At 44.5% G+C, this 12,253-nt stretch overlaps 2 protein-coding genes across 4 annotated transcripts in view; one reads left to right on the top strand and one right to left on the bottom strand.

Annotated features, from left to right (window-relative positions):
* Window positions 1-200: 200 nt before the first annotated feature.
* On the bottom strand, window positions 201-6,713 carry LOC138637243 (ELAV-like protein 1). 3 transcript variants are annotated; one of them, XM_069725777.1, is made up of 8 exons: window positions 6,570-6,713; window positions 5,717-5,776; window positions 4,912-4,983; window positions 4,587-4,782; window positions 2,461-2,564; window positions 1,821-1,974; window positions 1,502-1,727; window positions 201-1,214 (listed from the first exon to the last, which is right to left on the bottom strand). In XM_069725777.1, exons 2-8 carry the CDS (start codon window positions 5,750-5,752, stop codon window positions 893-895), a joined length of 1,110 nt encoding a protein of 369 aa, XP_069581878.1. In that variant the 5' UTR covers window positions 5,753-5,776; window positions 6,570-6,713; the 3' UTR covers window positions 201-892. The 3 variants fall into 3 exon arrangements, with proteins under 3 accessions (XP_069581878.1, XP_069581876.1, XP_069581877.1); XM_069725775.1 differs by having other exon boundaries at window positions 4,614-4,782; XM_069725776.1 differs by lacking the exons at window positions 2,461-2,564; window positions 4,912-4,983; window positions 5,717-5,776; window positions 6,570-6,713 and having other exon boundaries at window positions 4,614-4,702.
* A 1,828-nt stretch (window positions 6,714-8,541) lies between these two features.
* Window positions 8,542-12,253, top strand: part of stx6 (syntaxin 6) — a 5,090-nt gene continuing 1,378 nt past the window's right edge. The window contains exons 1-8 of the mRNA XM_069725779.1: window positions 8,542-8,741; window positions 9,778-9,947; window positions 10,076-10,170; window positions 10,544-10,603; window positions 11,018-11,146; window positions 11,245-11,351; window positions 11,564-11,658; window positions 11,965-12,253. The exon at window positions 11,965-12,253 is cut by the window's right edge and continues 1,378 nt beyond it. Coding sequence (XP_069581880.1) covers window positions 8,707-8,741; window positions 9,778-9,947; window positions 10,076-10,170; window positions 10,544-10,603; window positions 11,018-11,146; window positions 11,245-11,351; window positions 11,564-11,658; window positions 11,965-12,041 — 768 coding nt within the window. The 5' untranslated portion in view covers window positions 8,542-8,706 and the 3' untranslated portion in view covers window positions 12,042-12,253. The remainder of the gene's footprint in view (window positions 8,742-9,777; window positions 9,948-10,075; window positions 10,171-10,543; window positions 10,604-11,017; window positions 11,147-11,244; window positions 11,352-11,563; window positions 11,659-11,964) is intronic.

Genomic DNA, 12,253 nt, shown 5'->3' with positions numbered 1-12,253 from the left:
GAAACATGAACTGCAGGCAGACTGGTTGATTACTTTATTACAAATATTGTTATTTTAAAGACAGATTTCTTGGAGACATTATCAGAAATATTTCCTGATTGAGTTCAGAGATCGAGCTTGTTTCCTAAGGGCAGTGGTGAGGAGCAGCAGGTTATCGATGGTCACTGAAACATAACCTAGAGACAAAAACAGGACAGCTGGAGTTTTCCATTAACAGATTTATTACTGAACAAACAGGTCAACATCACAATGAAGCTGCAATACAAAAATAAAATAATGGAAAAAGATCACTACACTTCAGTTACTGGTTCATCTAGAAGTCTTTTGAACAGATATGAAATAAAATGTTTTGTCACACACAACATCTCTGCCTTGACAGCTGTCAATCACCTGACATGATGATGTCAGGACCTCGACAAAGATTCAATTAGAAGTTATTAAAACTGAAATCTCGTATGATGCTGATAGAAGGGCTTTTTACATGTTTAACTTTATATGACGGCTATTGACGGAGCATCTGCAGCATGAAGACAAACTGAATGTTTCACTTTAATATTCAAAAAACAGAATCACTGAAGATTGAATCAGAAACTCAGGTATTTGTAACCGTGACCTTTTGACTTCAAATGTTTTCATATCAAACTGCATGTTGATCTGCACAAATCAAAACGCTCAGACAGTCAGCTGTCAATCATCCTGCAGGTCTCTGACTGCCATCAGACCAATGTCCAAACATTAAAGAAGCAACTTCTCAATGACTGACGTCTTGAAGAAACAGGGCATGCTGGAGAAAAATGAACTCTGTGACAAACTGAAAACGGCTAAAAACTTTGTCAGAAAACTTCCACTGACAGAAAAATAAACTACAATATCTCATCTGCTGTCCACCTCTCTACTTATGTCCCTTGCTAGTCTTGAAGGACACCTGCAGGACTTTGTCCCCCAGCCGGTACCCATTCAGGCTGTGGATCGCCATGGCAGCCTCCTCGTAATTCGTCATGGTAACAAAGCCAAAGCCTTTGCACTTGTTGGTGTTGAAATCTCGGATCACTTTCACGTTGACGACGGCCCCGAACGGCCCGAACATCTGCCAGAGGATGGCCTCATCTGCATCCTGACCCAGATTATAGATGAAGATGCACCAACCGGAGGACGAGTTTCCCGAAACGCTGCTGCTGCCGCTGCTCATGTGATCAACGCTCATCGGAGAAAACCTGGAAACAAACAAGGAAAACCGGAAGTGTCCATCACTCTCTTCTTGTCCCCCGTCTCCCTCCTCTCTCCCTTCTGTCCTCCTCCTGTATTCTCCCTCTCCCTAAATTTGTAACTTGTACATTTATTTAATATTTAGTGATAACAATAGTGTAGCCGTCCAGGTCAATCAAACCTGTCACTTTTAATCCATAACAGCAGAAGGACCTGTGTGTGTGTGTGTGTGTGTGTGTGTGTGTGTGTGTGTGTGTGTGTGTGTGTGTGTGTGTGTGTGTGTGTGTGTGCGTACCTGAATCTCTGCGCCTGATGATGGACTGGGCCCCCAAAGCGCCGTGATTGGCCATGGTACATTTGTGACATCATCTGGGAGTTCCTGGACTGATTGGGGTTGGCAGCAAACTTGACTGTTATTGGCTCAGCGCTGCTGGGAGGCGTGTGTCCGTTCAGGTGTTTGACGGCGTCTTCGGCCTCAGACCTCTTGTCAAAGCGGATGAAGGCCACACCCCGAGACAGACCTGAACAGCATATCAGATAACAGAGGGCAGTCAGGACTGAAGGGGCTGTTCACATGGTCACATGACTGTGTGGTCACCGAGCGCATGCCCTACCTGAAGCCTGGTCAACGAGCACTCTGGAGTTGATGATGTGTCCGTAGTGAGCGAACATGTCTTCCAGGTCCTGCTGACTCAGCGTCCTCGGCAAACCGCTGATGTACAGATTGGCGTCCTTGATCATGTCCGAACTGGGCCGGGCGAACGAAACCTGCAGGGAGGCGACAGGAAGTGGTTCAGCTCATCGCCATCACAATAATTCACAACAAAAAACATTCAACACTGAACGAAAGAAAATTTACAGTTACATCCAGTGTTCAAATAAAATCCAGATTTTAAATGTTAAAATTTTCAATGTAAAAAAAAACAGTTATTGAGATTTTTACAAAGAAAATAAGGAAACAAAAATACAAAATAAAAGCATCCAAACAGGCTCAGCTCATTAGGCATTTTTCAAAATAAAAGCAGTAATTTATGAAAAAAAAGGTTTGGCACTTTGTCTCACTGAACTGAAGAAAGTCACAGATTCAGTGTCAACATGTGTCAGAAAAGAACAAACAAAAACATGACAGCAGAGTTTTAAAAATACCTTCATCCGTTAGACAGTTTGCAGGTGAGAGCGCCCTCTACTGTCCAGGGAACATAACACATCTATCAGTTGAGACAGGAAAATCAAAGAGCACCTGTGGCACGTTACCTTGATAGTTTTAGACTGTAGCCTCAGGCCATTGAGGGTACTGATAGCCCTCTCTGCATCATTAGGGTTAACAAAGTTAACAAAGCCGTAACCTAAACTGTGGCCTAGAGAAACACAAAGGAAAACAACAAAATAAAATAACAAAAATGTCTGTGTTACAGCCGCCACACATTCTGGATGGAAACAAACAAACAAACAAACAAACAAGAGTTCAAACTGAGTACAGTTCAGAAATCAGCACAAAGTCCACACAATGTTTATTAAAAAATCAATCTTTCTGAACAGAGCCGGAAAACCAACGATGCCTTTTCACCTCCTGCACACCTTTTTATTAAACCCCATTCAGACTGTAACCATGACAATCGCAACGGACCTCCTGTCGCAACATATCTCCCATGGCAACGCAACTCCCGTCGCAACGTACCTGCCATGGCAACGCAACTCCCGTCGCAACATACCTCCCATGGCAACGCAACTCCCGTCGCAACGTACCTCCCATGGCAACGCAACTCCCGTCACAACGTACCTCCCATGGCAACGCAACTCCCGTCGCAACGTACCTCCCATGGCAACGCAACTCACGTCGCAACGTACCTCCCATGGCAACGCAACTCCCGTCACAACGTACCTCCCATGGCAACGCAACTCCCGTCACAACGTACCTCCCATGACAACGCAATTCCCGTCGCAACGTACCTCCCATGGCAACGCAACTCCCGTCACAACGTACCTCCCATGACAACGCAACTCCCGTCGCAACGTAACGGCCATCGCAACGCAATGACAATCACAACTAAACAAAGACGATCGGACCGTTACGATGATGTTCAGGATTTGACGAAGACGATGTGACAAAGACGACCCGACCGACATCCCAAAGCTGCAGCCACAGACTTCTACACATTTATCTGCAGTCAGGTGACCTCAGCTGAGTGATGATTGGCCACTTGGTGGCGCTCTCAGCGGGAGACGGGCTGTGAACATGTCACTCGACAGTTTTCTGGACTTGTTCAGAAACTTCATACATTTGTTAAAACTTTTACAAACATTTTCAAAGCCTGAAAAACAAAACAAAACAGGTGAAAACATTTTAAAACATTTGTACATCAAATATTAAAAACAAAAAGCATATGGAAGGCTGGGTGATATCATATCAACTCATCTTCACTGATGTGTTCACGTGTCATCAGACCACACCGAGACGACTGTCAATCAATCAATCACAACATAATTTATGATCTGAAGGTTTAAACATCGATGTCATCAAACAATTTTGAATTCTTTGATTCACTCAAAAAACAGATTTTTATCCGTTTATCATATCATGATGCGTAAATGCAGAAATATTAATGTAGAGTCATCGCCCAGCCGTGATTTAACCAACCATCATCATCATCATCATCATCATCATCATCATCCAATACCTGTTTAACAGTGATGTCAATAAACCTGGTGTGAAAAATAAAAAATATATTACAACAACAAAGAAATAAAAGTATTCAAATATTTTCAGACATAAATCACAAAATAGTCATTAGAAAATAAACATTTGAGCGTAAAAAAATAAAAACAAATTACTGAGAAAACCCAAAACATAAAACAAAAAAGCTGCTGAAGAGAAACAAACACAGGAAGTACTGCAAACAGTACTGCCAAAAGTACTGCAAAGACTACTACTACAGATACTGCAAATAATAATGCTAATACTACAAATACTACTAGTGATACTAGAAATAGTTCTACTAATATTATAAATTGTATTACTGCAAATGGTTTTCAGTTGTAATATAATAACCCTCAGGAGTACTGTACCATCAACTAAACTAATACTGTGTATTACTGCAGTATTACAGTAGTACCGAGGTCTGATACTCTGTAGTACTGCAGTAGTACCGAGGTCTGATACTCTACAGTACTGCAGTAGTACTGAGCTCTGATACTCTACAGTACTGCAGTAGTACTGAGCTCTGATACTCTGTAGTACTGCAGTAGTACTGAGGTCTGATACTCTACAGTACTGCAATAGTACTGAGCTCTGATACTCTGTAGTACTGCAGTAGTACCGAGATCTGATACACTGTAGATCTGGCGTGCAGTGGGGATGTGTAGTACATGTACTCGCTGACTGCAGTACTTGTACTGCGGGGAGTTACCTGCCACTTTGTCGCGGATGAGTTTTGCCGACTCGACGTCTCCCACGCTGCTGAACAGGCTGCGCAGCTCGTCCTGACTCATGCTCTGAGGCAGGTAGTTCACAATCAGGTTTGTCCGCGCATCTTCATCCTCCATCATCTGCTCCACGTACCCGTTATCGTACAGGTCCTGAGGTCATGACATCATCAGCACCTTTATTACATCACCTTTTCACCTGCAGCCTCCACAAATCAAAACTTGTGCTTTGACCAAACGTTACGTAACGTCAGATTGAGCCAATCAGAACGCAGCACTCACCTTTCCAGCAGATCCTTTAGTGGAGAGCTGACCGTCTCTGACATCACTCTGAGACGACTGCACCTCACACACCTGGAACAAAGTTAGTTACGGTGTGACATCATACTGCTGTGTAACGCTGTGACGTCATGACGACAACAGGTCAAAAACTGCCTTTATCATGATATTAATGTTGTCTGTGGTTTAGGTTAGGTAGTTACTTTATTAATCAATTAATTAATTTTAAAGGCGAGCTGTGTTATCATGAACGATAAAATGGGACACACCCCGAATGGACAGTGACACAGTCAGTCAGTGATTTTATGGTCTTATATTTACAATATTAAAGTTTTGTCTTCGCTCTGCTGCCAGGACACATGTCCATGTTTGTGATTGGTCATAGGCTGAAACCCCACCCCTTTTATGTGAGCATGCTCAGAGCTGAATTGTGAAACCTGGTTGGTTGATGGGAGTTCTAAACCAGCTTCATGTATGTTAGTGCAGACAATTGCGGAGTAATATTATGGGATGTTTGACCTGCTTTACAAGAACCTGGTCTAATTAGACTGAATTATGTTTAATTCGGTCTAATTATGTTTTAGCTTTTGGGGATTATTTAGTCTGAAGAGTTTGTTTCAAACTAAAGAAGCAACATCACATTGGATGAAAGTATCAACTGTTTACACTGTAACCACGGGAACAGACAGCACTGTAACCACGGGAACATAGAGTGGATAAAGGTTTCAAGAATGACCACTTTAAGACATCGTGACATCTCTAATCAGATGAATTGATATTCAGACATGATCAATAATGATGGACTCACCTTCAGGTACCTGATGTGTCCTCGTCTTAGCGCCATGGAGACTCAGGTGGTTCACTGCGTCTGAAAGAAAGCAGCTTCATCTCAATCACTGATTATATACGACAGGTGTACAATCAGTGTACCGTTTGACAGGGTTGGGCTCTGCCCTGCGGTGGATCAGAGAACTGTGCGATGGGGCAGGACCTCTTCCACAGCTCGACTAAAACACTGAAGCCAGAGGAGGTTTTGGTGAAACCAGCATCAGGTAGACAGGAAACCATTTTTAATCAGGAAACAGCTGATTTATAGACACCAGGTCAGTCTGCAGGAAGTCTCTCTACTTCCTGTATGGATCAGCTGTCAATCACACATGACAGATTTCCAGATGATTGGATCACCCTGAACAGAGGTGGACAGGTCAGCGTGTCCCCGGCTCAGGTGGACAGGTCAGCGTGTCCCCGGCTCAGGTGGACAGGTCAGCGTGTCCCCGGCTCAGGTGGACAAGTCAGCGTGTCCCCGGCTCAGGTGGACAGGTCAGCGTGTCCCCGGCTCAGGTGGACAGGTCAGCGTGTCCCCGGCTCAGGTGGACAAGTCAGCGTGTCCCCGGCTCAGGTGGACAGGTCAGCGTGTCCCCGGCTCAGGTGGACAAGTCAGCGTGTCCCCGGCTCAGGTGGACAGGTCAGCGTGTCCCCGGCTCAGGTGGACAGGTCAGCGTGTCCCCGGAGACAGAGAAGATGAAAAAGTGAAGCTGAGCCGCACACAGCAGAAACCCGCTAACGTTAGCCGCATGTTAGCAACGCGGTCACACAAAGAGGCTAATTGGCTAATGGCGCTATTTGATGCTAACGCGGCCAAAAGATGTCCCATTTCTTACCTGTAAATGTGGGGCGATGGTAGCACGGTATCAATACTCTCTTCTGTCGAGCTGCGGACGGATAATCTGCCAATACCAAACTAACACACCGAGTCTAAAACGGGAGGTTAGCTGCTTCACACAAAGGAAACTAACTCACGCGGAATGGAGTATCGCGAGAATACGGATTCGCGTTCTTCTGTAGATCTCTAATTTGCTGATTACCGCCGCCTGCAGGACACACGGAAACTACATATAAAACGGTTATATAAACCACGGAGTCTGGGTAATTGACTGATGCAAATAAAACATTTGATCTTCTATTGGCAGCTTGGCTTCTGTCTGGAAAAGTGTTCCTGTTTCTCTGCTGAGTTTGTTTTCCTCCTGATTTGTGAAGTCTGGTAAATAGTTTGCTCTGAAACACAAATGACTGAGTTCACTGCTCCAATGATATTTCAGATTATGTGTCTCCGTGGATGGATCGAAGCTCTCAGGACACAATGAGCAGATGAAATGTTTATTCTTTGAACAGTGAACTTAAAGATACAACAGCTCATCATCCAGAACACCTGGTTCTGATCACCGACAGCAACAAGAGACGTTTTCAAGCTCCCCTCGTCTTGATCACTAAATATGTTCTGATAAATTCCAGTCAGGTCTCTGCTGTGAGCTCTCAGTAATGGAGGAGGTAGATTCAGGTGAGTCAGTGATGGTTCTGTGGTTTATCTCCTTGTTATTAGGGGGAGAACATGTCGGACTCAGTGGTTCTCGGTTCTGCTGACAACTTTATTTCCTGGATCCTACCGGACCAACTTACTTTCTCGAAAAGACTCCTCCAGCTCCGCTGTCACAAGGACAGATACAGGAGATCATTCCTGATACAGGAGATCATTCCTGATACAGGAGATCATTCCTGATACAGGAGATCATTCCTGATACAGGAGATCATTCCTGATACAGGAGATCATTCCTGATACAGGAGATCATTCCTGATACAGGAGATCATTCCTGTCCACCGCAATAAGACTGTACAATAACTCACCTCTGGCAAAATCCATCACACAACAATAACACCGTTGTCTGTTGTCTGTTTTTCTTGTTGTTTATATATATATATATATATATATATAAACTTGGCACTATTGTTTAGTTAGTTTTAATTTAATTATTCTATTTTATTTTATTCTATTTTATTTTATATACTGTGCATTTTATATTTAATATTTTTACTGTTATTTTATTTCTTTCCTGTATCTATAAATGCTGCTGTAGCGAAAGAATTTCTATCTATCTATCTATCTATCTATCTATCTATCTATCTATCTATCTATCTATCTATCTATCTATCTATCTATCTATCTATCTATCTATCTATCTATCTATCTATCTATCTACCTACCTACCTACCTACCTACCTACCTACCTACCTACCTATCTATCTATCTATCTATCTATCTATCTACCTACCTACCTACCTACCTACCTACCTACCTACCTACCTACCTACCTACCTACCTATCTATCTATCTATCTATCTATCTATCTATCTATCTATCTATCTATCTATCTATCTATATCAACTGGACCAACTGGATCAAACACGATACTTCCTTTTGTCACTAACAAACCAGTGGACTGATTTTAATTTGCAGTTAAAAACTGGATGGCAGAAAATGTTCTTCAACAAAACACTAACACAAATCTGTATTGTAGATGCAGGTCTTCCAGCTCAGCATGTGGTTCCACCATCAGGAACCTGGGAGTCATTTTGGATCAGAACCTCCGTCTGCAGTGACTCCGTGTTTCTACTTTGATACACATCTTTTATTTCAGATTTCTGGTTCTTGTGATGCCGTGTTGACAAGTCTGAACAGCCGCAGGGGGCTCCGTGACATCAGCAGGAGGCGCCATACCCTTTCTGGTATGGAACCCGTTACTCGTTACCTGTTACTAACCAAGGAAGAAGTACTCCGTATGCATGACGTCATGAGGTGATTTCCGCTGCGGAAGCCGCCGCGGCATGTAAACAAAGCGGACTTCGCAGTGGCAAGTCCGATTAAGAAGGACTTTAATCATAAACTAATCAAATAAAGCTAAGTTCGTTCCCGCGGATCCGGAGCAGGAAGTCTGAGTGATGGACTGAACCTGAACCGGCAACATGTCTATGGAAGACCCGTTCTTTGTCGTCAAAGGGTTAGAGCTCTACACTGCTAACGAAGCTAACGCTACCTGCAAGCTAACACAAATGCTTTTAGCGAAGCTAAAGCTAACAAGGAGCTAACAGCTAGTGTTAGCCTTCTGAGAGCTGATAGTTGATCAATAATCAATTCAAGACCTTTTAATAAGTTTAACTAGTGGAGCTGGGGAGTTTAACAGCAGGTAACCAATATGCTAACGTTAGCCGTCAGTATGTTACCACAGAGCTCCTCTATGCCAACAGCCAGTTTATAATCACGTTTTCCTGTAAAGTCACACTTATGTTTATGTTGATATATAGAAGGACACATTGATTTATTAATATTTACAAGTTAACAGTAAAATACAAATATTTATTTTTCAAGTTAATAGAATGAAAGTATCTGTATTTAACAGAATCTTTGTATTCTCTGTGAAGACATTTTCAGTGTTTAAAGTTGAATGAAACCAGCTGCTGTTTAGTCAGTTAACTAGTTGTAGAACCTACTGGTTCTGCACAGGTCCTAGTGGTTTAGTACTGGTTCTGTACTAGTCCTAGTGGTTTAGTACTGGTTCCATAATGGTCCTAGGGGTCTAGTGCTGGTTCTAGTGGTTTAGTACTGGTTCCGTACTGGTCCTAGGGTTTTAGTATTGGTTCCGTAATGGTCCTAGGGGTTTAGTACTGGTTCTAGTGGTTTAGTACTGGTTCCGTAATGGTCATAGGGGTTTAGTACTGGTTCTGTACTGGTCCTAGTGGTTTAGTACTGGTTCCGTACTAGTCCTAGTGGTTTAGTACTGGTTCCGTACTGGTCCTAGGGGTTTAGTATTGGTTCCGTACTGGTCCTAGGGTTTTAGTATTGGTTCCGTAATGGTCCTAGGGGTTTAGTATTGGTTCCGTAATGGTCCTAGGTGTTTAGTACTGGTTATAGTGGTTTAGTACTGGTTCCGTACTGGTCCAAGTGGTTTAGTCCCGTCTTCAGGACGCCGGCAGTTCCTTCTGACTGGATGGATTTATTATCTACAAACAGACCTCCTGTGTGATGTTTGTTAACAGCGAGGTGCAGAAGGCGGTGAACGCAGCTCAGAGCCTCCATCACAGATGGAACGAGCTGCTGCAGGATGGGGGCGGAGCCTCCAAAGAGGAGATCGACTGGACAACCAATGAGCTGAGGAACAGCCTGCGCTCCATTGAGTGGGACCTGGAGGACCTGGACGAGACCATCAATATCCTTGAAACATAGAGCTGAGGTCACATGACCTACAGCTGAGGTCACATGATGTGATGTGTGTTTTTAATGTCACTATTCAGACTTTTGAAGGTAATAGAAAATGTTTCTTAACGATCGGTGGACGTATTGTTGAGTCAAACCCAAAGAAGTTCAACCTGGATGCAGCCGAGCTGTCGAAGAGGAAAGCGTTCATCACCAGCACCAGACAGACGGTCAAGGTAAACTTTATTTACCGTGTCAGAAACACACTCAGCTGTCTGTGAAGCGCTGACTCCGGTTCTGTTTGGTTCAGATTTCGTAGAAAACCCTAACTCTTGAAGTTTAGTTTATGCTTCGTGCACGCGGAGCACTCTGGTGTCTCAATGGATTAAACTTTCTCCAACATCTGGAAAAGATGAGATGCTCTGCAGAAGACTGTACTTTTCTACTTCCTGTTTATTTCTTCTTCTACCTGGGTCGGGTTGGGAGGGTAACGCTCAGCTCATTGAGGAGGAAGAGGTTCGAAGGTTCTTTGTTGATGGCACAGTTTACTTCAGATTGATCGTTAGCAGAAAGTATGTGATAGATCTGTATCGATTGTTTCTTTTGAAGGAAATGAAAGAACAGATGTCGAGTCCAGCTGCTGCCTCCACTGATCGAAAGAACAAACAGGTAACTGATCACCTGGTGACTTCCTGTCTACAAATCAGCAAACGGGACCCGTGATACCCTCCAAACATCTGATTCTTCAGAGGTTCACGGAGAACTACACCTCGTTCAAAAGTCAGAGTGTGGGAGGTCCCTGGAGGGCTCTGGAGTGCTCTGGGGGGCTCTAGTGGTCCCTGGAGGTCTCTGGAGGTCCCTGGAGGTCTCTGGAGGTTTTTGGAGGTCTCTGGGGTTCTATGGAGGTCTTTGGAGGTTTCTGGGGTCTCTGGAGGTCTCTGGAGGTCCCTGAAGGTTTCTGGGGGTCTCTGGAGGTCTCTGGAGGTCTCTAGGGGACTATGAAGGTCTCTGCCGGCCCCCGGAGGGTCCCATGTGGACATTGAGGTGGTGCTGATGTGACTGCTGTGTTGCTGTGATGTCCAGGCTCTGCTCGGGGAGCGCGGCGCTCAGGGCCCCATATGGCAGCCCGGTTCTGATAAATACAGCCGGCTAGACCGCCAGCTGCAGAACGCCAACTTGCAGTTCATCGAGGAGCAGCAGACGCAGCAGCAGGTACCAAACATCTGAGCAAGGTGTCACATCTCATGTCAGTGTGGTGACGTTATAAACCAACGAAGTGCCGTCTTGAGTTTCCTCTCTGTTCTCATCAGCTGATCGCAGAGCAGCAGGATGAACATCTGGAACTGGTGTCGGGAACAATCGGAGTCCTGAAGAACATGTCGGAGAGAATCGGCATGGAGCTGGATGAACAAGCCGTGTAAGAACCCAAAGATCCAGTCCACAGAACATGTCTGAGTTTTTATACAGAACCAGATCACAGTTCAGTCAACTCAGGTTGTTTAACACAGTAAAGTTCTAACAACAGAACCGACAGAACATCATAGAGGAACCAGCTCCTCTCTGGAGGAGTGTGTGGCCCCTCTTGGGGCCCTGTGTGCTAACCGTGTGCTAACTGTGTGCTCCCTGCAGGATGTTGGACGACTTCGGCCACCAGATGGACAACACTCAGTCGAGACTGGACAACGTGATGAAGAAGCTGGCCAAAGTGTCCCACATGACCAGCGGTAACCGCCCCACGCCACACTCCTTGTCACGCCCCCTTTGTGTTTAAACTGCAGTAGAGATGAAACAGTAGAAGCCAACATGAGGTCTGGAGTTTTGTGTGTTGTAACATCAGTATTCACCAGGTATCAGAAACACAAACCTGTATTTCAGTTGGTCTGCTCTGATTGGATGAATGTTTTACCAGCTGTAACTGGTACTAGTTAATGTTAATAGTTGTAGTTAATCTGATCAGTTTACTTTAGTTAGTGTTATACACTCCTACAACACCTGCCCAGGTGTTTCACTAACACTTTATGTCTCTGCAGACCGTCGTCAGTGGTGCGCTATCGGCGTGTTGCTCGCAATCCTCTTCGTCGTCATCCTCCTCTTCTTCATTCTTTGATTGATGGCTCCCATGGTGAGCACTGAACTCATCTTAATCCTGTCTCTACGGAACTCTACGGCACTCTACTGGACTCTTCTGGACTTTACTGGATCTGGATTCTACTAGATTCTGTTGGTCTCTACGGGATTCTACTGGACTCTTCTGGACTCTGCTGGACTCTATGGGACTCTGCTGGACTCTACAGTACTCTACGGGACTCTACGGGACTC

Source organism: Brachyistius frenatus, unplaced genomic scaffold (genome assembly GCF_029030835.1).
Source record: "Brachyistius frenatus isolate BFR_SWC_R1_liver_20210118 unplaced genomic scaffold, ASM2903083v1 Contig_446, whole genome shotgun sequence".
Taxonomy (NCBI): Eukaryota; Metazoa; Chordata; class Actinopteri; family Embiotocidae; genus Brachyistius; species Brachyistius frenatus.
This window is presented reverse-complemented; position numbering and strand designations above follow the sequence as displayed.